Source organism: Misgurnus anguillicaudatus, chromosome 3 (assembly GCF_027580225.2).
Source record: "Misgurnus anguillicaudatus chromosome 3, ASM2758022v2, whole genome shotgun sequence".
NCBI classification, from domain to species: domain Eukaryota; kingdom Metazoa; phylum Chordata; class Actinopteri; order Cypriniformes; family Cobitidae; genus Misgurnus; species Misgurnus anguillicaudatus.
In genome coordinates, this window is record NC_073339.2 from 12201245 (window position 1) to 12227543 (window position 26299).

Below are 26299 nucleotides of genomic sequence, written 5' to 3' on the forward strand. Positions count from 1 at the left end.
TATAAACTATTATTATAATAGTTTATTTTTTTAGCAAAAAGCTGAAATGATTGCATTTTTGTGAAGGAATTTTGTTAGAGATCAGAATCAGAACAATTATCAAAACACAATTAATTAAGTGAAAAATTAATAAATAATTTTTTGCTTCAGTTTTTTATAAATTGGGTAAGTGCGGTATTACAGATAACAATAAAAACTCATCAGGAACAAGTTGTTTCATGCAAATGTTTTCTCTTAATTGACGAGATAACTCGTCAATGGCGGGGAAAGAGTTAAAAATGTGAGTGCAAAAAATATTTTTTTACAGTGTATCATATTCATCATTTACAACATTACACAATAACCTTCAATATAATTTACCCTTGACATGGTTACAAATTCAATTTTGTTTGCTCACCAAGGTAAGTTAACATCTGTCGTGTGTCCCTGTATTCGTTTTATTTTTTTCTCTCAAACTGGCAACCCATCGACATACAGCTCACTAAAACCATTTGGTATCATACAGTCCTACTTGTGTTTTGCTGTGGCTTGTTCACTTTGGTTTTGATTCATGCTTTACAGATTCAGTGATTTATAAAGAGCTCCATAGCGTTGATGTTGTAATGCATTGTGTCATCGAAAATGTGCGCAGTCCCTGCAGACAGAAGAACATTTTAGAAGAGATATCCATTGTGTCTGATTTCAACCGCTTGCTAAGACCGTAAACAATGAGGGAACAAATCCCCTAAAAGAGACAGAAACAAATAAAGGCGTACCGCACCCAAACACAGCTTTATTGCCCGAACAGCAATGCCGAATCCATTATAGCGTTTTAAAGGACTATCTCAGCTCACTGTTTATTTATGAGGCTTTTATAGATGAAGTATAAAATGGACGTGACATCACAGAGTCTTCCAGCCATCATTAATAATCTCGATAAAACAATGCAGAGGAGCTTTCTTTTACAGCACCAATAAAATGTTAATGGTATGCTACAGTTCAAGCGTTTTCTTTATAATTATTCTCCGTAGATGTTTAAAAATAATTTTAATGATTGTCCTAAGGATATGTTTATATGGCTGTGCAACGGCTAAGGTTGAGCATTACATAAAAAAATAAGCACTACTGAGTTGTTTTTTTTTCCTAATAAATCCTCTAATACTTACTTTAAGCAAAGATTGAGTGTGAGCTGTACATAAACACCTATTCAAAAATCTGTTTATGCGTCTGTGTCAAACACCTTCTACCTTTTTCAATATTTCTCTGTTCCAGATGTTTGGAAACTGGACGTTTGGGACACTCGTGTTCACGATCCTGGTTTTCGTAGTTACGTTAAAGGTAATTCAGAACACCAACACAGACACACAACACAAACAGATGTGCGTTGACCTCAATGGAAGTTAATGTTTGTTATCTTCATTTTTACTTTGTGTGCTTTAGCTCGCCCTGGACACACATTACTGGACGTGGATCAACCACTTTGTCATATGGGGGTCTCTGCTTTTCTACGTGATCTTCTCACTCCTGTGGGGAGGCATCATTTGGTACGGTCCACTTTATATCACAATATAGTACACACAACTATAAGCTAAGTTTGACAAATTTTGGTATAATAGGAATGTGATTTTTTTTACAGTGATATTTACCTTGTTTGTGTGGATTAAAATCTTTCAAGAAAAAAAACTTTTAGTGGCAAAATTGTTGACATGAAAAGTCTATACGAATTATTTTCATACCATGTATATGGCTTCACAGTTATTCAAATGTATTTTCATGATGGATTTTAATATTTTAAGGCTGTGTGTCCACCAAAGCGCTCAAACATGGCTGAAAACGCCACTCGCTCTTCTGAAATTGCAGACTGTAGGCGCTTGGCAGAGATTTTAGCTAAGGCGTTTTGGTTGGTGTATTTGGTTGGTATTTGTCTCTCCTCCATTGTGATTGGACAAGTAAAAAGTGACTTTGGCAAGCGCAGCGTTTCACCCAACGTTGGTAATTTTGTAACTCTCGCTGAACGGTATAAACACCATGCGTGTGGTAAGGTCTTAGGGGCATATATACAGTATATTACAGGTCTTCATGGGTCCACTTTAAAGGAAAACCATTGTTTTTCAATATTTTACTATGTTCTTACCTCAACTTAGACAAATTAATACATACCTATCTTTGTCAATGCATGCACTTAATCTTTGTACAGCGAAATGTGACTGTGTTAGCATTTAGTCTAGCCCAATTCATTCCTTACGATCCAAACAGGGATGAATTTAGAAGCCACCAAACACTTCCATGTTTTACCATTTAAAGACTGTTACATGAGTACTTACACGAGTACAGATGTGGCCCTTAAAAATGCGCGTCTCTGAGAGCAGAATGCCGCGAGGACTTCCGAAATTCTGCGAGATCCCGCAGAAGGGGGGTTCGGTGGGGGATGCAGGAAATACAAAAACCTGTAGATGGCAGTCGTGTTTCATGTAGGCCATACTGACGACAATTTGTGTGCTTAACTTCATGCTGAGCGTATACTCTATGATATTGAAGTAACATGACACAGATTTTCTGTGTTTAGGAGATACTCTTTGATGCCATACAAATGCAGGCTTTTTTGGCAAACCTTTCGTTGGCGAAGTTTTCTTTGCCAGTTACATAAACAGTGACATATTCTTCATAAAATTTCGACTCAAACGCGCATCATTTGTCTTATTTTTTTCCGTGTACTTACAGTAGAAGAGACGTGATGTATGATAACTGAGTCTTATAACAAAATAACTCGCGAAGACCTTTGAAGAGACCGAGCGCATTTACGCAATATCATTAACTAATTTATCTAATTTTACATTTAGTTCATTTTTGCATCTGAACGTTTAATAGCTTTAACATGGTTGTGTTGCGCTTTTCTGCATTACTGAACAGTAGGAATATAAGTAGAAATATAAGAAAATATAAGTTAAGCGTGTTGTGTGTATTTCCTAATTATAAGCCTTTGGGAAATTGCACCAAATCTAAACGTGCATAAAAACATGAACATGTCATTTAAATAAGCGAAAAATCTTTTTTATGAGCTCAAAATTTTGAATATAATGTGCTATTGCAAAAAATTGAATAAGAAGTGTGCACATCCAAAAATATTATGAGACAGGTGCTCGATCACAAAAACACTAAATCACGAAAAAACAAAGAACGGCACACTGCTACTATAGCTCTCAATATTTATTATTTAAAAGACAACGTTTTGGTCGAAACGTTGTCTTTTAAATAATAAATATTGAGAGCTATAGTAGCAGTGTGCCGTTCTTTGTTTTTTCGTGATTGCAAAAAATTGCCCATCTCTAAAGGAGAATATTCATCTTTAAAGTTGAAGAAACCAAAAAGTATGTACTGATAAGCATTCGTCAAACATAAATAAATAAATATATATATTAGGGATGTGCCCGAAGCCGAATACGTTATTCGCAAGGGCACGGATAATGGCTTTAAAACGAATAACGAATTCATCCGAATAGCAGAAAAAATATTCGGCCAGACATAATCAAGTGTTTACAGCTTAATTATAAAGCCCTTAAAGCACGCATAATATGTGTGTTAAGTGAATGAGTGTAATCTATAAAATTACATGAATGAATGACATTTTCTGCGCGTCCCTTATTTAGAAACTCGAGATGTTTTGGAATTAGTTTTAAAACGCTCCTAATATCAAGCTTCTTTTAATCCAACTGTAAAAAATTACCATTTTAGTTTTTTTGTTTTATTTAATTACACAAGACCAGAAAACCTTGATAAAATGCTGCACTCTGATAATAAAATATTCGTTAATAACTCCGTGTCTCCGTGACTTCGGTCACAGATGATCTTTAAATTACTTCAAGTTAAAGCCAGCTTCATTGTCAATCTAGGTGAATATAAAATAAACAAGTAAATAGATAAAAATATGAAAATGTAACATTTTAAAAGCAAAATGTATACTGAAGATTATTATGACATGAATTGCAATTAACATAAAAAAGTTAGTAAATAACAACTGAAACATTTGAATTACAACTTTCTAATTACCTTGTTTAAAATAATTTTGCTTGTTTTGAACTAAAACTGACTTTAAATAATAGAGAATACTGTTATTTAAAATTATAAACGAATATCTGATTATTTATTAATTTAGATGAAGATTAATGAGAGAGTTTTTTTTAAACAATTCGTTCTGTTCGCGCAAACGCTGTAGGCTATGGACATATTTAATAATGAGCTTAACAAGTTTTTTGTAATGCTTAATATGCTTTCGTAAATTCTTGCCAAAACAGATTTTTTTAATATCTGTCTGCAGGTACTTGCGTGTCTGTGCGTTGCGTTTCGGATCTGTCAGTCAGCGCGAGTCTTGTTGATCTTAATAACTTTTTAACATAAATCAGTCCCGAACTTTATCTCTCTTAATAACTTTTTAAACATCAAGCAAGTTCCGGATTTTATTTTCAAATTCCTGCATGTTTTTAAACCGAAACCAAGATGTCAGACATGACATGCATCTTAGTATTAATCATTTCACTCTCAGAAAACGTATTAGATGTTTAATTAATAGGGTATTTGAAAACATCCCACTCATTTAGACAGAATGGGTCATATATGTAATGTGCTGAAAGACACAATAAACGCTTACAGCGCTCTCAAGTTCAATGCAGATAGGCACAAGCTGTATGAGGGTTTGAAAATTAGAAGTTTGTTTTCCATGCCTATTATTAATGAGAATCAAGTTATTTGTCTTTTTGATAAAAAAATGTGTAATATTATTTTTAATATTACACATTAAAAATTACACATAATATTTTTACAGTTATTTAAGTTATAATTATAATAAAAGCAAAAATTCATTTAAAATTGTAATACATATTTAATGCTAACTTTACTTACAAATTCAGAAAATATTTTTTACAGTGTATAAATAAAACGACATGAAGGAAGTTCATTCCAAAATGTAATGCGTCTAGTAGCAGCTACCACTGACACAGAAAGTCAAGAAATTAAAAACCACCCACCCCCAGGTCTGCCAATTCTTTGCCAACCCCCAATTCTAATCTCCTCTCAGCGAGCGAATCAAAAGAAAACCTTGCAGTTGCTTTGTTTAAACGCAAATCTAGGCCTACTACGCTGTAAGTTATTTTAAATGAATTTCTATAACTAAAATTAAGTGGATATCGGGTAACTTAATTTGACATAATCAGTTCACACGCCAAAACAAGCTATTTTTCACGCTGAGAAGTAAAAAATAAGTTTTCCTGCTATACAATTAATAAAGGAGGTGCTGGTATACACAGAGAATTCCTGTCGAGTTTAGCAGTACGGTTTTTAGGTGTGGTCAACTTTACGCAGCGCCGCAAGAGCCGACAAGCAGATGACATCAGAGTACCGCGAGATATGAGGCGAAGGAGGTTGGTTTCAATCGCTCTCGCTGTACTCTGATGTCATCCACTCATGTTTGAGTCTGTATCAGATGAGAATACAGATTTTGAGGACCAACTTCTTGTTTGGAGATTGTCAATGGACGTTTCTTAGTGGTAAGTTTGTTTTTCAGTATGGACCAAAACGCCAAATGCATAAAATAAAAATGTAGTAATATTGTAATGTCTTGGCATGATATGTTTTCTAAAATGTTTAAAAATGAACAAATCAGTTGTGCGAAACTACACAGATATTTTTTTTAATGAAACATATTCAGTGGTTTCAGACAGTGCCTCATGGTGGTTCACTTTGCCCCACAGCCACCATTTTGGGAAAACTGCCTAGCTTAGTAATTCAGGCTAATCTTTAGCTAAATCATTCGCCTATCACCAATATTTATGGTATATTTAGACCTGAATAAATCTACTTTGACATAACCACCTGGTATGTATAAATTTTACTTTGATATGATAGGATTTTTTTGTAAAAAAAATCACTTTAATCATAACTCTTTAATTTGTCCTTCCCCTTAACATAGCCAAATATAAATTATGGTTGCTACCTGTATTTGTGGTCACACGGCTACAAATCTGTATAGTTGCCTAGATAAAGGCTTATTTTGCTCCACTCTCCTGTACTTTGTATTAAGAAACGGCTACAGAAGCCGGAGCGCGAGCTACAAACTACAGAGCGAGTGCGCGGGTGCACAATGGTGAAAGAGCAACACACGATGTAAATAACTAGACCAGTGCTCGCAGTACAGACACTTTATATTTTAGCGTACTGCGTACCTTCACTTCCTTTTGCGTGCCACCACTTCTCATGTTGCTGGTACTCTGCTGTAAAGAGTCAAAGGGCGTTTCTTTGTGGCGCTGCGCAGACAGTTCGGCACCGAAGACATCAAAGTACCGCGAGAGCAAGTCGAAATGTTACAAAATGGTCCGACTTTACCTTTGCTCTCGCGGTACTCTGATGTCAAACGCCGACCAGTCAGCGCCCCACCATTTAAAGTCGAACACACAAAGCGTCAAGGCCTGGGCCCGGTTTCCCAAAAGCACTTATGAATGAACGATTACTCCAGAGCATTCGTAGATCTACGATGATTTTCAAGTGCAACTTACGTTACGAAGCTTTTGGGAAACAGCCCAATTCTAAGATGATTCGTACGATCATTTTTACGATCTACTTAGCCTTACGATGCTTTTGGGAAACCCGGCCATGGTCATGACTTGCACATTGTGTGTTGCTTTAGTGTAATATAAAGTGCTCATTTGGTTTGGTGTATTTTGAGTGTGGCAGTCATTCTATTAGCCCCAATCAATCACAAATCATCGCTTCTCCTATTTCTTAGTAGGTTCCGTGAACTGAATCTAATCTGCTGTCATCTGCAGTTATATTTACAGAGACCAGTTAGATTTTAAGAACTTTTTTTGCCACTTTTAAAACTGTAAAACTAAATAAAAAATATCATATGATATGCCGAATGAGCATATAAACATATGTTTTCTTGTTCGCTCCACGGGTTTAAACGCCGTTTTTTTCCTAAAGAATAATGTTAAAACTTTATTGGTGGTGGTTGAGAATAATTTATATGGCAAAATAATTTTAGCGCAATATAAATGTATCATATTGTTATTCTTAATATAAGAGAATACTCATATATTTTTACAACACTTTTAAATTTAAAACATACATATAAAGATGCTTAGTACAATAGCTTTGCTTCTGACAACAAGTTTCTGTAATAAATCAGTAAATCAATCATAAAATGTTTTGACAGTGCCTAATAAAATGCTTGTCAATTCAAACAAAGCTGAAAGGTGTATAAAACCGCTTGAATTAACAATATCTGAACTGTGCTCTTTTGCATACCTCTACTTTTCTCATGTCTTTCTTTATACCACATTTATCTCTTTAAAATATTGCTACTTTTAGAAATAATTTGTTGGCATTTTTTTGTATACTGCACACTTTATACACTTTATATTTTACCAAACCCTGTTGCTGAAGGAGACGGACCGGAGCTCCGGCAAGGTGTGTTGTGGACCCGAGGAGGCGGAGCTGTGCTCCGGCCCAATTTAACCTATCTTTCTGGTACTTCCACTAACTGAGGTATCCGTCCTCCTTTGATGTCTGCCTGGTACGATTTTATTGGTCATCTAGGAATAATTTTCACTTTATTTTACCTAATGGGGCGCAGCGCAAACCCGTTGGTCTGTGACATCACACTACCGTGAGATCTATTCAAAAGCATGCTGTAGGCCTACTGTCTCGCGGTGCTAAGATGTCACATGCCGTCCGATCGGTCTGCGTGGCGCCGCAAGATCGTCAAACGAGCGCTGAGCATTGAGTCAAATAAGACAAGCGTCAGAAAATTACCGAGGTCCGGACGGCCATGCCCTTTGTTTTGCCTCAAAATGCAGACAAATAATGTTTTTAGTAAGGCATGTTTGTTAAAACTAATTTTATATTCTATTTAAACTAAGGCTTAGTCCTGGTTTACGCTTATAAAAAACCGTCCTACAGCTCCTGAGGGGGTGCTCTCTCACTATTCACATGTAAATAAAATGGTTAGAAACCGGTTTTTCTGGTTCTCATTGCAGGACTGTGCGGGGGGAGGGCATTCCGTTTTCATGTGGAGACACTTAACAAACACATTTGAAATACACCAAGTTCCAGATTACAAGCAACACCAAAACACATCACGTTTGGGAGCAGTGCATGTAGGCCCTACTTATTTGAGTATAATGGTAGAGTATTGTGTTGGACACTATTTCAAATTGTCCTTTTCTCCACACAAATAAAACACTGATGTGCATGTCCATAGATCTTAGAGTCATTGCTATCATTTTCACTTTGTGTTGGGTTAATTCCCTGACCGGACCTCGATCATTTTCTTACGCTCGTCTTATAATTTGACTCGACGCTCAGCGCTCGTGTGGCTTCTTCCTGCGCCGCGCAGACCGATCGGCATGTGACGTTTTAGCAGAGGTGGGACAAAGTCATTGTTATGCAAGTCACAAGTTTGCTCTAATCAGACCTCTTGGTGATGTCAAAGTACCGCGAGAGCGATTCAAAGCGGATTTCTCCACGTGATAACTGGAATCGCTCTCGCGGTACTTTGCTGTCACTCGGCTGTGGGTTTTTGTAGCGCTACACCAGTCTGCTCCCCAGTCACTTTCGCGCCGCTATAGTAATTTCATATGCCGATTGGATCGCGCAGTTCGGCAGAAAGTCAAACACACCAAATATATAGCCTAATATGTATATGCATTCCAACCCGCTAAAGTAGCAAGTGTAGCATGCTAATGGAGCGGCGCGGCCGTGTGAATTTTTTGTGAAATGGGTCAGTTGCTGCTGATTCTTGCCATAGCTCCGTTGCCCAAATGCGCACGCATACGGTGCCATGTCATCATTGTGTACAAACAGTTAAATGGTCTATTAAGTTTTAAGATGAAGTCAAAATGAAACCGAGATGACCAATAAAATCAAACCAGTCAGACAGAGGTGCAACACAGGTCAGATGCGCAGTTAGTGGTAGTGCAAGAAAGATGTAGCCTAAGTAATCAAACGCTGACTATTATATACAGCAGTTTAATGACGAGAAATGTGAAACCGCAGTGACTGTCAAGGTGACAGGACAAGAAACATTACTGCAGTTGAGCACATATGGGTGTCCAGATTTAATGCGCTGCTCTTACTCCCTTCAGTAATTCACTTTCCGTTATTCAGCGTGTTTATTAACAAAATTCAACGCCACCCTTTAATTCTTGAAGATATGTTTTTTTACTGTATAATGATTAGATTCACTGTGTTGTGCTGCTAAGCTTGAACTTGAAAACGATGCATCACGTGCGCGGTACAACGCTTCATCCACCCGTAGTGCGCGTGCACGGAGTTTAAATGTTCATATTTTGGCTTGAACATTTTATTGCATTTAGTCCTAAGGCCTACCTGTTAAAGTCATTAAAGTTAATTAAATAACAAAAGAAGAGAAAGTGTGCAGCAGTGTGCCCAGGATGGTAAAATAATTATTACAATGTATTCCTAATGACCAACAAAAGTTTTCTGCATACTAATATGGTTTGAAATCTATAGGTATTTGATTCTTTGGTTTTCTGATTTATTAAAATTCATATTTGTAGAGCAGGGAAATAAGAAGTTTTTTTCCTGGGGTGCATGCCCTAGAAAATACTTATATGGACCTCGATTTTTATAAAGTCATGCAACGCGGCGTGTTTGTCTTTACATACACATGTTATGAAATTTATTATTTTAAACACACATTTCACAAAGTATATATTGTAAGTGTAAATATTCATAAACTCAACACTTCCGAGGCGTTTTTCTAAAAAATAATGTTTAAACTTTATTGGTGGTGGTTGAGAATAATTCCTCTTTCCATATGTAACGCATTTTAGCACAATGTAAATGTATCATATTGTTATTCTTAATATATAAGAATACTAATATATTTTTTACAACATTTATAACATATATATATATATATATATATATATATATATATATATATATATATATATATATATATATATATATATATATATATATATATATATATATTTATTTATTTACATATATATATATAGATGCTTAGTACAATAGCTTTGCTTCATAGAAGTTTCTGTAATAAATCATTAAATCAATCACAAAACGTGTTGACAGTGGCAAATAAAATTCTTGTTAATTTAAACAAGGCAGAAAGGTGTATAAAACCGCTTTAATTAACAATATCTGAACTGTGCTCTTTTGCACACTTCTAATTTTCTCATGTCATAATTTATAATTATTCATTAAATTTAATATAAATACGTTTTGAAAAGTGTTGAATGCGAACGTGTAAGATATCTGAAAGGCGACGCAGCGTGTTTGTCTCTACAGCCACATGTTATAAAATTATTACACACACATTTCACAAAGTACATATTGTAAGTGTAAATATTCATAAACTCAATATTTCTGAGGTGTTTTTCGTCCGCAAAAGGCACAGTTTCTCTGTTCGCTATTTTATTAGATGTAGCCTACGTCTTAATAATAACATAAAAATATCTGTTCTGAGAAGAATTCCTCTTTCCATATGTAAAGCATTTTAGCGGAGTATAAATGTATCATATTGTCATTCTTAAAATATAAGAATACTACTATATTTTTTACAACGTTTTAAACTTTAAAACATGTCTTTTTTTATACCACATTAATCTCTTTAAAATATTGATACTTTTTTGAAAAACTGACAATTATAAATATTATGAACAAACAATGAAACGGTGTCAAAATTCGACAACACAAATAATTAAGATATTCATTGTAAATAGCAACCCTATATCACGAATCGCGTTTATTAGGCTCACACTAAATTATCTGTTGCACTTACTATAAATGCGCATTGCACGTACAGTCATCTTAATATTTGTATGCGCTGTTATGCTGGCAAGAAGGGGTTGACATATCACTTCAAAAACAGCAATTCAATGTAAAATATTCAGCAATGCCCTTATTAACTTCTGGAAACAACGGCAATGACAATGTTTTTATGCGCCACCTGGTGGATATTCTTTGAAGCGAAACACATTAAGGGAAAGGGAAAAGTAGCCCCCCCGAAAGCACTTGCAGAATGCTGCGGGACTCTGCGAGACGAATTGGCGAATGCCGCGGGAGAAAACGCGCGTTTTTAAAGGCCACATCTGTAAGTATGGTGATACAAAATAAGATTTAGTTTGGAGCCATAGGAATGAATGGGGCTAAGCTAAGTGCTAACACATTCACAAAGCGCTGTACAAAGATTAAAAGTGCACACATTGAATAAAGATAGGTATGTATTAATTCATCTAAGTTGAGGTACGAACATAGTAAAATATTGAAGAACAGTGGTGTTTTCCTTTAATCTGAAAACCCAATGTCCGATCAGAGACCCGAGCGGGTTCGGGTCTAAAAGTTTCATGTGTGCCTCGGACACGGGTCGGGTACAATATTAGCGGCATTTGGTCTCGGGAAATTTGAAAATGAATGTGTTTTTGCTGAACGAACCCGAGAAGACCCTAACTGACTTGCGTGTGTGCATCGAGTACTTTTTTAACCCCTCCTCTGTTTACCAAGAGCGCTTGCGACATCGTGTGGCTGATGGTTGGTTAATTTTCGTTGAACCAGACCTGTCAATCAATTTTAAATGCACATTTTAGCGGTTACCTCGATGTCGTCGTCAGATAACAAATAAAAATAAATGAAACAAAGGTTGTGAGGCCACCAGGGTTTCTTTCTGTCTTAACTGGTGCGTGCGAGGCTGCAGACTCCACACACATCGGTGCCGATTACATTCAGGTCCAAAAAATTGCCATGGGTTGGACTCGTGTCTAATTTTCTCTAATTCATTTTGGGTCGGGTCTTTCTTCAAAAAAATTACCATTTATGCGTGTCGGGTTTGGGTACATTTCTTTGGACACGAAAAGACCTCTAAACGTGCCTATAAAAAAGCCATGCGAAGGCAGACTGTGGGCGCCTCCCAGTGTTTCTTCAGCTAAGCGTTTGATTGCTTTGATACTTCTGTTTTGTTTATCGGTTGTTGTAGAATGCACCGGTTGGTTGTTGTGGTATTTGTCCCACCCCTCCTCCACTCTGATTGGACAGCAGAGTGAAAAGTGACATTGTCGAGTTCAGCGTTTCACCCAAAGTTGAATAAGTGAATAAACTGATAAATCATGCCAGCTTCTGCCGTTTTTAAAAAAGCGTGGCGCTTCTTTTGGAAACTATTGAAAGCATACGCCGGCCACAGATGTGGTGTACATGCCCCCTTTGCGCCTCGCCAACTGCCGGCATTTTAAAAAATGCGGCACTCCCATAGCAAACACATCAAAAATATGCTGTTCTCAGGCAAAATGCTTTGGGGGACACACGGCCTAAGACTAAAAGTCTGATATATCTGAATAGTTGCAATAATAAATGATGCGTTTTCGAGATTGGGACCTATAACAAAAGGAAATTTAGTTTTTTAAACAGGTGCCTGTAATTTGTACCCGTAAGAAACAACTGCTTTTGTATTCTGCTGTATAAACCCATTTTGAATACCTCTGGCTCCTCTCCTCTCCTCTTCTCTATAGGCCTTTCCTGAACTATCAGAGGATGTACTACGTGTTCATGCAGATGTTGTCCAGCGGTCCGGCATGGCTCAGTATAATTCTGCTGATCATAGTCAGTCTATTACCCGATGTGCTGAAGAAAGTGTTGTGTAGAGCTCTGTGGCCCACCACCACAGAGAGAATACAGGTAAAATCCCTCACCGTCTACAGTATCTATCACCTATATGAATTATGTGTCTTTCATTCTTTTAATTTAAAATATACAGTGAACCTTAGGGAGTGGACACCATATTAATTTGTCTCAAATAAGACTGTAAGAGATAAACATATGGTCTGTTGAATAGGTTGTACTATCATGGTTGTACTGTAAGGGGTCAATTTCACCGAACCATCAACACTAAGATGCATATCAGTAATAATTAAAGGAATAGACTACACTGTAAAAAATGTCTGTAGAAATTACAGTATTAATGGGTATTACTGGCAACTAGCTGCCAGTAACTTACTGTAGATTTTACATTTATGTTATTTACTGCCAACATTTTGTTCAAAGTTAAATGAACATGAAACATTTTTTGACTTTATCTTCTACAGTAAGTTACTGGCAACCAGCGGCAAAATTACAGCAAATTTTTTAGAGTGTACCGCAAAAATAAAAGTCTTTTTATTTTAAATAAAGGATAAACTATTCCTTTAAAAGAGGAATCTGTATATAAAAATGTAGTCCGAACCAGGTGAATAGTTAATACACATAGAGATATGTAATAATGGTTACTAACTGCTCTTTAGATTTACACTTGCGTTGGATTGATCCCCAGTGTACTTAATGTAAGTGGATTCTGATTCATGATTCACTTCTTCTGTGAATTCTTCTCTACATGAACCATTCAGTCGTCAACCTGGCAATATAGTGTATTTTACTGTCAACGCACATAGTATGCTAACATACTATGGAAGAAGAAATTTTACGTGTGTAAGCATGTGATAAAAGCTAAACCTGTGTGATCTTTTCCCTAACCCGTTTTCCTTGATCAACTGTAGAAACTTCCAGTGCATTGATGTTAAGCATTCGCAAACCATTTGTATCTATAATGTAACATATTTAAGTAACATACATGACATTTAGAAAAGAAAAGAAATTAGTTGTTTTTGCAAACAAAAGCGTGTATGTCACACACCAGAACATTAAAGGTGCAGTGTGTAAATTTTAGGAAGATCTATTGACCGAAATGCAATATAATATACATAATTATGTTATCAGTGGTGTAAAAAGACTTTACATGATATACCGTTTAGTTTTTATTATGTTAGAATGAGCCATTTTTATCTACATACGAAGTGGGTCTCCTTAGATGCACAGCCGCCATTTTGCGCCGCCATGTTTCTACAGTAGCCCTAAACAGACAAACTGCTCTAAAATTTCACTATATTAACTTCATTGCTTGACTACTCTTTGCTGTCTCAGACGATGACATCTTTGTCCTGTGTCCTGTGTGATTCGAAAGGGATGGATGAGCCGTTGGATGGTCAACGCTAAATGTTGCTAAAATTTGCACAATGCACCTTTAAAGTAATCTGAACAGAACAAATTTTTTTCAGAGCTAAATCAAGTTGCATTGTTTAATCGTTCACAGTAAAACTTAAAATTTGTAATGAGAATGTTAAAGGCAGGGTGCATGATTTTTGAAAAACACTTTGGAAAAGGGAGTTAGGCCAACTACCAAAACACACATGTAGCCAATCAGCAGTAAGGGGCGTGTCTACTAACCGACATCGCTGCCTGGGTTGCAGGGGCAGGTCTATCAAAAAAAGGTCCAGATTCTGCTGGGGTAGGGGTGTGTTTGTTAAGGTGATTTCAAATATCAACATTGGCTTTCAGAGATCATGCACCCTGTCTTTATCATGATCGTTTTTTACTTTATATTACCGTTGAGTTGAACATTGTACTTTGAACAGTGAGTATACATAAGTCGTCAAAAGTTATGTAAAATTTGCACAATATTTGCTTTAAGACCCCCTAGCTTCGATTAAAGGAACACGCCAATTTTTTGGGACTTTATCTTATTCACCATATCCCCCAGAGTTAGATAAGTCCAAACATACCTTTTTCATCTCTGTGCGATCTGTAACTCTGTCTGACGCACCCCATGCTAGCTTAGCTTAGCGCAAAGACTGGAAGTAAATGGCTCCAGCTAGCATACTGCTCCCAATAAGTGACAAAATAACGCCAACATTTTCTTTTTTATATGTTGTGATTTGTATAATCACACCGCGTACAAATAACAAGCTCATATGAGACACAGCCATCTTTTAACCGTATACATACTTGGAACTATATTCTCAGAAGGTGAAGCATTGCTGCTTGGGCGAACTCTGCTCATCACTACGGGGCTTCTCAGGTGCTGCAAACAAATCACTCGCACTCGCACAAAATGTTGCCGTTATTTTGTCACTTATCAGGAGCAGTATGCTAGCTGGAGCTATTTACTTCCAGTCTTTGTGCTAAGCTAAGCTAGCGTCAGACGCACGGAGATGAAAGGGGTATGTATGGACTTATCTAATACGGTGAATAAGCTAAAGTCACAAAAAGTCGGCGTGTTCCTTTAAACCATCAAGATATGAGGGTGTGGTATAAAATGGACAAAGCACTTATGTTTTAAAGGCACAGTATGGGTTCTTAGCGGCATCTAGGGGTGAGTTGCGAATTGCAACCAACGGAAATTTCGTAAAGCAATGAGAAGCTACGGTAGCTGCCACAGGACAAACATGTCGTCGTCTGAGACAACGTAGGGACGAAACGCGCTCTATTAAGCAGTTTGTTCGTTCAGGGCTACTGTAGAAACATGGCATCGACTTCCATGTAGGGTGACCCAGTTTGTATGTGGATGGAACGGCTCATTTTAGGGTAATATAACCAATACGGTTCATTATGTGGGGTCTTTGTACACCACTGATGATATGGTTGTGTGTATTGTATTGCATTTCTTTCGGGAGATCCTCCTAGAAGTTACACAATGCACCTTTAAATTCTTCTCAAAGCTGAGCTTAGGTTTAAACTAAAAACACACAACAACATGCAAAATGCATGAAAATTTTTTAATGCATCTTTAATAAAATATTTGAATAAAGAGCAAAGACCTCAGTTTTATCAAAGACGGACACAACTATGATAATATTGCAAATAAATAAAAACACTAACGCTTTAAATTCCAGTTTTAACAGCAAGCATCTAAAGTTACATTCATCTGGTCTCTTTCTAAACCCTCTGTTTCTACTTCCACCTCTTGTTCTCTTCTCTCCTCTGACGCTTGGCCTTGACCCTTGACCTTTCCCTTCCCCGTGTGTTTAACCTGTGACCCGTGGTAACAGCAGACAAAGCGTCGGTGTCTCACTGCCGAGCAGTCCACCATCTTTATGCTGTCTCAGACCTCCAGCAGTGTCAGTTTCTGAACTGAACAGGAGGTGAACGTCTATACTCTCTCTCTCACTCTGCATGTGCGTGTTGTCAATGCGTCAGACACAGCAGGGTAATAAATGTTTGTTTACTGTACATGTGAGAAATAACAGCTCATAAGCTTCCCGATATAAACCGCCGCGGTACCCTGTGGTGTCTCCGTTCACGTTATGCTCCTTATTGTTATTTTTGCATGCATAAAACATGCACGTTTGTGTCTGTATATGTGTATTTTATGTTGCAGGTAAATGCATTTGTTTTAACTTTCACTTCCGTCAAATATACTTCACACAGGTGTTTTGCATCAAGTTTTAAGCTGTTTGTGTACACTTGTGATGTTTCACAGAGAATGAGGGCTGTCAGGATCTTTGAAAGGGTTGAAACACACAGTCACGACTCTCTGCTAGATGGGGTTCAGAACACCACTGAGGCCTAGCAGCTCGATGGTAAAGAGCTAATAAAGCCAGCGAAAACTAATACATACAGTACATGGAGCTCTGGGGTTCTCAGATCAAACAAGATTACGGTTAACTGAGAAGTCCAGATTCTTCATCATCCAGATTGTCTAATACCAGTGGAAACAAACCTGGTTGTGGACTTGTGTGGGTCTGCAGTTTGACGTGTAACTTGCAGAATTTGTTTGGTTTCAGTATTAAGATGATTACGGTGTGTTTGGTTGTGGTGTGCGGTATGTGCAGCTAACAGGACATGGGGACCGTCATTGCTTTAAAATACATTGCATTTCACACCTTGACGCATTAGTATCTTGGTTTTCTTAAATCTTTCTTTCAGATTTTGTGAATATTTTAATGCATTTCTTAATTACATTTAATGGCCATTTGTTCCTTGAAGATGCTTATGACCACTTGAATCTCATGATAGCCACCTAGTGATATGTCTTGGTCATATTTTATCCGAAAATCAAAAGAAATTATAATGCAAAAAGGCGAAGATCCTAAAAATAAATAAAATTAAACATTTAACTTAGCATGCACTGTAACCTGGACATGTTTACGTGAGACTTACCCTATATAACATGCAATACACCTTCATTATACTGTGCATCTTCACACTGCAAAAAATTATTTTCAAAAAAAAAAAATTATTTGTATTTTTGTCTTGTTTTCAGTAAAAATATCAAAAAATTCTTAAATTAAGATGCTTTTCCTTGATGAGCAAAACAACCCAAGTAAATAAGTCTAGTTTTAAGACAAAAAATATCAAATTTAAGTGATTTTTTGCATGAAACAAGCAAAAACATCTGCCAATGGGGTAAGCAAATTTTTCTTGAATTTAGTGTTTAAGAAACATTTTCAAGATTTTTTGTTTACCCCATTGGCAGATTTTTTGCTTGAAACAAGACAAATACACTAAGATTTTTTTTCTTGAAAATCATTTTTTGCAGTGTAAATGGCTTTCTTACTTAGTATTTTTGTTTTAAGTAAAAATATAAAACGATTCTTAAATCAGGATGTATTGTCTTGTTGAGCAAAATTACCTAAGAAAATAAGTGTAGTTTTTAGACAAAAAAATATAAAATTTAAGTGAATTTGTGCTTTAAAAAAGCAGAAAAAATCTGCGAATGGGGTAAGAAAAAATCTAGAACTTTTTTCTTAAACACTTTTTTTAAAGCACAAATTCACTTACATTTTATATTTTTTTGTGTAAAAACTACACTTATTTTTTAGGTCATTTTGCTCATCAAGAAAATGCATCTTGATTTAAGAATTTTTAGATATTTTTAATAAAAACAAGACAAAAATACTAAGTAAGTAAGTGTTTTTTTTGCAATGTTAGCAGGGTTTTTGTAGCAAAGCCATGTGGTTTTTACAAACGGTACACTGCAAAAAAAAATTATTTTCAAGAAAAAAAATCTTATTTTTTTGTATTGTTAAAATGTAAAAATATCTAAAAATTCTTAAATGAAAATGCTTTTTTCTTGATGAGCAAAACGCCCCAAAAAAATAAGTATAGTTTTAAGACAAAAATATCAAATTTAAGTGATTTTGTGCATAAAACAAGCAAAAACTCGCACATTTTTCTTGAAATTAGTGTTTAAGAAGAATTTTCAAGATTTTTTTGCTTGTTTTTGCATAAAATCACTTAAATTTGATATTTTTGTTAAAAAATTCTTATTTTGGTCTAAAAGACTTATTTTCTTGGGTCATTTTGCTCATCAAACAAAAGCATCTTAATTTAAGAATGTTTATATATTTTTACTGAAAACAAGACAAAAATATTAAGATTTTTTTTTCTTGAAAATCATTTTTTGCAGTGTAATCAATAACCCCCCCCAAAATTGTTATTTGTAGTGGTCATATAGGTGTCTTCTAGGACTTTTTGTGAGTTTTGGCTTTTTTGGCATTCTTTTGCAAATGCATGTGATGTAATTGTGTATTAAACTTTGTTTTTGTTTGCATTGCTGCTTCTTGGGACTTCTGCAAATGTGTCGTTTTGGTTGCATTTATAACGCCTGCGCTTACACTGCAAAAAATGACTTTCTAACTTAGTATTTTTGTTTTGTTTTCTAGTAGAAATATCTAAAAATTCTTACATTTAGATGACAAAAATATTAGGTTGAAGTAAATATGTGCTTAAAAAAAAAATCTTAAAATAAGTTTACTTTTTTCTTAAAAATTTAATTCAAGAAAAAAATTCTCACCCCATTTTCTTGTTTTAAGCACATATTTACTTAAATTTGATATTTTTTGTCTAAAAATGTAATTCTTTTTCTCAAGTCATTTTGCTCATCGAGAAAATGTGTCTTGAATTTTTAGATATTTCTACTGCAAACAAGACAAAAATACTAAGTGAGAAAGTCATTTATTGCAGTGTACATGCCTGTATACGGTGTCCTAATAGCTTTCGTTTTCTTTCTCCAGAACGCAGATAAACTCTACAAGGGTCACCTGTCAGAGTTCAGCCCCCTCTCCTCCCTCCATGGCCCACCTTCGCAGAAACACGTCAGGCGTGGCAACGAGAACCGCGCCCACGGCAGGTCTGACACCTCCCCTCCCAAAAAACTGATGTGTACCTACTGGGGTGGCAGGCGTGACTACTGCACCTTCAGCTCTTTCCTCCAAATAGGAGAAAACCCGAGATTGTCCGGGGCAGCTTACGCCTACAGTGCACCAGGGCCTGAGACCTCCGTATGATGATGTCTCTTAAAGAATCAAAAAACAAACGTTTGGCATAGTGTAGCGCTTTGATCAGTTTTGGCCTAGACCATCTAGAACAATCTTGACCTGTACCATGGTTTTATGCATAAAACAAAAGCATTGAAACACTCCCTGTACATTGATGCAACACATAGCGATGCAATGTGTTCATTTGGGGGCTGGAGGACGGCCAACCAGAATCGGCTGCACCATCTGTGAATGTGGCGTACTGTGCTAAGCAGCCTCGGGACTTATTTACCTTTGTTTATTTATTTAGAGTGCCTGTATGTTGGAACGTGTGTACCCTTTAAATTGTGGCTTGTGCGTGTTTGCTTGCACCCTCGTAATCCTTTGTGTAAGAAAAAATACTACGCAGCTAGTAGCATAGCCCATCCCAACTCAAACCCACCAAATTTCCATCACAGAATATAAATATGTGGATGACAGTTAAAATGGCCTTGGATGCTTTTAAAACTGACTGTCCTGTTTTTGTTTTCTTTGTTGTCTCCCCACCCCTTTTTCTGCTTCTGTTTTCTCGTCCCACTTTTTATATAGAACAAACTGGTGTTGCTTTTGCGCAAACTTGTTGTCGAGGAACACGCCGTAACCTGCAGATAACTTTGCATTGTAAGTGGCTGAATTTGGGCCTATCTGTCGCTACGCTGTACTAGATGTAGATGTGTGTGTATAGCGTGAGCACATACGGAGGCCTTTGTTTGACAAACTACAAGACAAACTGTTATTGGACTGACAGAGTTGATCGTAACTTTTTTACGAAGTGGTGATTTCATCAGCCTGATCTCACGAGAATTCGTACTTATTGTACGAGTTGGCTAGTTGGTATAAATTCGTACAATTAATCATGCAAAAACGTACGATTATCATAAAAAACCCACCCCTAACGTCACAGGGCAAATCATACGAATTTAATACGAATGTGGTCGTACAAATTAATACGAATTAGCCACCTTGTAAAATACGTACGAATTGCCATTGGATTTCATATTAATTCGTACAATATGAGATTCATAAAAAAAGCAAGAATGCCAACGTCAAAGGATATCGTACTATAACGTACAAATGAGGTCATACGAAATTGCCCGTTCGTATAATAGTAACGATTCACTATTAGATTATGTTAAACTGTCACATTTATTTACGCTATAACTTATGATATATTACTTATATATAATTATTGAAATTCCACGTTGTGACACTTTTCACCGTTCCAAAGTTGAAAAGATTGAAACGACTGACTTGTTGTCATGACAACCAGTCACTCCGTCCTTGCTGCTCAAAGATTTGCTTTAGTTTTTTAGTGTAGAACCAGAAACAGGATATGGTAACATACAGTACAGAACGGTAGCTAGCTAAGCGTAACTGTTCTGCCTTAATGCTACAATGTCTCCCATCCTTTACGCAACAGTTTGGAACCAAAGGTTGTAATTTAAGTCAGATACGAAAAGTATAATATTGTGCGTTTGTTGCCTTATGCTGAAATAGAAATGTGGAAAAGTGTTCAACAGCATTCGTAGACGTATCCCACCACACTGCCTTAAGTTGACGTTGCACCAGCTGAAAATATAAACGGTTAAATGTACAGTAGTATTTAACGTCTTACGGCTTTAACAGTGCCGGCAGCACAGCCCAGGGCTCCTGAAAAAGTTGCACAAATAGGACGGCAAAGAAATTTTAACTTCATTGCCTTTGTGCGCACGGTAAAATACAAATAGTTTGTATCATCCTGTTTGACTCCCAAAGCACGTTGCCTGTATTAATGTTATTCTCGGAGCCCTGTGCTGGGTTGTTCGTATCATTTCTTTCAGCACATTATTAATTCATCATCATCTGATGAAGTCAGATGCAATTAGCCCGGGCTACTGTTCACAAACAACTCATTAAACTAACAGCCTCAGCAAGGTCAGTATCACAGATGGCCTGTCTTAACTGTCCCCAGCACTTTGTTTGGAGAAACGCCTCCCTTTTACTGTTTAAGATACAGAGGATACAACGTGCCTCATACCCGATGACCTGTTCATTTAAAAAATGATGTCAAAGAGATGCTGTTTGATTCAGATCCATCTCTGTTCTGTAAAATTCACTGTAAATTTCAGGTTGCATTGTAGTACTGACATGGACCTGAATTGAACTTAAAGCGTATTTGCTCATCAAAACAGGTCTCTCTAAATACTTGGCATTTTGAGTCTGTTTAAAGGGACACTCTACTTTTTTTTTGAATATGCAAATTTTTCAGCTCCCCTAGAGTTAAACATTTGATTTTTACCATTTTGGAGTCCATTCTTCTGATCTTCTGGTCTGGCGGTGCCACTTTTGGCGTGGCTTGGCATAGTCCATTGAGTCTGATTGGACCATTAGCATCGCGCTCAAAAATGACCAAAGAGTTATTCCTATTTGAAACTTGACTCTTCTGTAGTTACATCATGTACTAAGACCGACGGCAAATTAAAAGTTGCGATTTTCTAGGCAGATATGGCTAGGAACTATACTCTCATTCTGGCGTAATAATCAGGGACTTTGCTGCCGTGGCATGGCTGCGGGGGGCGCAATGATGTCGCGCAGGGCCAGGAAATAGTCCCCTTTGGGAACTTTTAATAGCAGGGGACTGTTTTCGGGCACTGCGTGGTATCGTTGCGCCTGCTGCAGCCATGTTGCGGCAGCAAAGTCTTTGATTAGCGCAATGCTGGTGGTCTGGTCGGATTTAGTGGATTGTGCTAAGCTATGCTAAAGGTGCCAGCCCCGTGGATCAGCTGAATGGATTCCAGGACGTTAAAATGAAATGTTTAACAGGGGAGCTGGAAAATGGGCGAATTAAAAAAAAGTGGAGTGTCCCTTTAAATGACCATAGCAAAGTTTTTGTCAAGCCCTCACACTTTAAACTTTGCTGTGGTTTTTAATATATGTTTCTATAAGAACGAACTGTCCTAAAATCGTACTACAGACAGACTCAAAACACCAAATATTTAGACTTAACCCATTAAAACCACTCAGGAGTTTGTCTGCATGACTCTTTCACTGCTGTGCTTCACATTCCATGCCTGTTTTTACTTTGTTTTTTTGCTCACACACCGGAATGTAGCTTTGCTTTCCCGGAGCTGTCCCATTTCATCTCTTCATCTCCACCTTTTTCCTCGGATGTGTTTCTTTCACTCAACCAATCCATCTTTTGGTTTTCACGTGACCAGTCGCCCCTTTACCATTTTAACCATCATCCATGACAGAGTTAGAGTCACAATGAGAGAGAGAGAGAGAGAGGAAGTAGGTGATGTCAAATACTATCAAGACTACTGTTTTGATAGGTACTTCCTCCTTTTGGTAGGTGCCTTCTGGTGCTTTGTGTAACCTCAGTGTATGTTCATGCATCCCAGCGATGCACTGAATTCTGGGAACTTCTGCATGTGCATACATACTAAAGAATGACTTTTAGTTTATCGAAACGTGTACTTGTCATTAATAGGGTTTGATTTTGATGTGTGTAGTGAGACAAATATGTCACTTTTCATGCAAAGATTATGAGAAATTATATTGATGAGTATATACTGTATTGATGAGTATACCGTAGCTTGTTTACAAAGGCAGGGGTGGATGAATGAAAGACGTAACGGGGTAACATTTCGACCGAATTTCTTAACACCTGGTCCGAGGGTATTATTTTGCTCATACGAATGTAAAATCTGTCTGTTCAACCTCATGAAATCACTGTTATCAAGGTCTAAAATGTGCATGTCCTGTGTGATGTAATGGACCAACCACTGAGCTTTATTAAGCGTCATATTCTCAGTTCATGTGATACAAAGTACTAATCGATGCTGGCAAATCTTAAGCAAAATAAGAATGTGCTTGTGCGTAGATTTAACCATGTTATGTTCTTTAGGTAGCGTAGATTAATATATGGACTCATTCATTTTAATCTGTGCTCGATGTATTTATATTTTTTGTTTTATATTACTGTATTTCTATTTGTTCACCATCACTGTTGCTCAGCCGTTCTGTGGCGTACCGAATGTAACAAAAAACAAAAAGCCACACGTGCACTATATACAAAACTGCGTAGCGTTAATTGGGAAGCCACGAACGACAACTAAAAACCATGGCTGGTGGTTTGAGAACAAACGTCCCATTCACAAATGCTTTTTTATTTTCGCATTTCTGACAAACTGTTACTTTGAATCGAAACTATTTTTTGTAACGTAGGAATTATTTGAACGCTGGCTGCCTCAGGGGTGCGTTCAGAAACACTGTATCTTAACGGCTGTATGAAATAGGTATTTTGTATATCTTGTGAAAATGTCTTTTTTGCTACTTTTGTATCTACTGTAGAGATGAACTGAACTACTTACTGTTACAGAATCAGAATGTTACTCTTCAGTTTTAACCAAATGGAACGGGGAATACACTTAAAGGTCAAAGGAAAGAGCTTTAATGGTCTATTTTGTTTGTTTGTTTGGTTTGGAGTATGTTCGGGGTACTTTTTTTTAAGATGATATGCATGGTTGTTACTCATACCGACACTGGAAAGACAAATAAAAGAAGTCTTTTGTTTTAAAAGCAGGTGTGACCAAATATTGGGTTAAGACGTCTACTGCGGCTTTCTGGCCAATAGTTGAGCTTTAATCTGTGCCAGCCTATTTAGATTAACAGAATATCTATAGCTTTTTGTCGTTTCATCTGCACAAAGTGTGACGTTGCTCATAAATGTATTATATATATATATATAAATGCATACTAATGTACACTTTAAAGCATATATGTAGTAATATTCATGTACAGTTTGGCCTCTTTTTGTATAAAGTTTTTAAAAGGTTGATATCTGTAGATATGTGGATTTTTGCCAGGTTTTCGGGTAGCTATTAACAGCAACAAATCGTGCATTTGATTGTAATAAAGAAATGTTAATGTTTTTGAAAGCCTTGTGCCTTTCTCGCTTTCCTTATGGCATGAATAAATGTGATCAATATCACTGGGACACTAAAGAAACTATACAATTAGTGTACCCAAAAATAATGAAGACAAGACCAGTACACAAGCGGTGTAATTGTATATTATGACCAAAAGGTGGCAGCAAACTTTAATATTGAGCAACATTAACAAACCATGCTGGAATTATAAAAAAAAGTTATTTAAGGCATAGAAGATGACTGATATGTTTCTCACCTTACAAACCTTTGTATAAAGCATTATATACATCTAGAGCAAAGATCTTCAACCTTTTTCAGCCTCAGGACCTCTTAATGGATAGAGAGGAGTAGCAGGGACCTTCTCGTCATCTTAAGTTTTATTGTATATTGTTAGCCTATTAATGAGCTTTTGTTTAATGCCAAACTTTATTTAAAAAAATATATATATAATATATATATATATATATAAAATTAAACCCTATTTGGAAGACCCCAGTAATGTCATCAGAGACCCCATTACAGAGAGAGATATACAAATATTCTTTATGTTTCTGCTGTAGTTCATTTGTATTTATATTTTGTAATTTTTGTCTGACATGTCAAAATAATAATAATAATTGTTTGGTATTAAAATGGACATTTATCTTTGTTTACCTCCAAACATTTTAACTAAAATATTTATAATTTTCTATCTTAATTTGAAATGTAATTTTCAAATGTAATATTTTATTGAATGTCATTAGACCAGTGGTTTCCAAACTTTTCAGCATGTGCCCCCATAAAATGAATATATGACATTTAACAATCTCAAACTTACAATAATAAATTACACAATGCTGTTGGTTGGTAGTTATATTTTTCTGAGGTGTGATTACACAGAATTTATGATAAATTAATATATTTTATAAAATGCCATCAAATTGGGCCCTCCAGCATCATCTTGCGCCCCTCAAGGTGGGCCTGCCCCCAGTTTAGAACCACTGCCTTAGACCAAAGGTGCCGAAACCAAAGGTAGAAACCAGAGGAAAATGCTAAACTTGCATTGTTACTGATCGACTCATAATACTTATTTATATTTAGTGAGCGAGGTGGGTGTGTACATGTCTAGGTAACTGTTGCCAAAAATAATTGTCATCATAAATCCTGTAAAGATGACCCATTTACATTTACTGTCACTTTCTAGAGATGTTTGCTGTATGTAAACTTTACTACAGGTCATAATGCTTAAATTTAAGATCCACTCATGAAGACAATAATCTTTAACCCAAATTAGATTATAATGATCATTTAATTTAAACCTAAATAAATGTTGTCTTTCATTAGGGGGGGTTAACATTATGAACATTGGTCATTATGACCTACAGTAATTAAAGTATGATTATGGACTGTAGAGCCTTTAATGAGATCATAATCGTTTTTGAATCTGGAATAGATGACACTGGACCACAAAATAAAGGGCATTTTTTAAATTGAGATTTATGCATCATCTGAAAGTTGAATAAATAAGCTTTGGACAGTATTTGGCCGAGATACAACTATTTGAAAATCTCGAATCTGAGAGTGCAAAAAATCTAAATAAAAGTATAATAATATTGAAAAAAAAATGATTTTTGGCATAAAAGAAGTTGATAATTTTGACCCATACAATGTGTTTTTGGCTTTTGCTACAAATATACCCATGCTACTTACGAATGGTTTTGTGGTCCAGGGTTGTTACAATGTATTAACCTGTAATGAAGTCATAATGGTATTGGCTGAAGGTGAGGTCGTATTAAAGGGGACATTTCACAAGACTTTTTTGAGTTGTCAAAAAAAACTTTGGTGTCCCCAGAGTAGACTACGTATTTAAAGTTTTATCTTAAAATATCATATAGATAATTTATTATAACATGTTAAATTTGCCACTTTTGGGTGTGTCCTTTAAAATGCAAATGAGCTGATCTCTGCACTAAATGGCAGTGCTGTGGTTGGGCAGTACCGAGTAAGGGGTGGTATTATCCCCTTCTGACATCACAAGGGGAGCCAAATTTCAATGATCTATTTTTTCACCTGCTTGTGGCATGGTTTACTAAAATGAAGTTGCTGGGTTGATCTTTTTCACATTTTCTAGGTTGATAAAAGCACTGGGGATCCAATTATAGCACTTAAACATGGGACATATCATGAAAATCTGACTTTTTCCCCCTTTAATATTATAATTTATTGTTTTTAGTGGTTGGCACATTGTGTAATAACGTTAAATTCCTGTGACCACATCATTAATTAAAATGTTTA

General features: G+C 36.3%; 1 protein-coding gene across 7 annotated transcripts in view; it reads left to right on the plus strand.

The window, feature by feature from the left end:
• Window positions 1-21847, plus strand: part of atp11a (ATPase phospholipid transporting 11A) — a 93317-nt gene extending 71470 nt beyond the window's left edge. Inside the window, exons 27-31 of one of the 7 annotated variants that reach the window (XM_073861306.1) lie at window positions 1252-1317; window positions 1420-1523; window positions 12519-12684; window positions 16298-16397; window positions 18834-18975. In XM_073861306.1, coding sequence (XP_073717407.1) covers window positions 1252-1317; window positions 1420-1523; window positions 12519-12684; window positions 16298-16387 — 426 coding nt within the window. In that variant the 3' untranslated portion in view covers window positions 16388-16397; window positions 18834-18975. Of the gene's footprint in view, window positions 1-1248; window positions 1318-1419; window positions 1524-12518; window positions 12685-15866; window positions 15960-16297; window positions 16398-18833 lie in introns of those variants that run through there. The other 6 variants (XM_073861307.1, XM_073861316.1, XM_073861312.1 and 3 more) reach the window with 6 other exon arrangements.
• Window positions 21848-26299: the final 4452 nt, after the last annotated feature.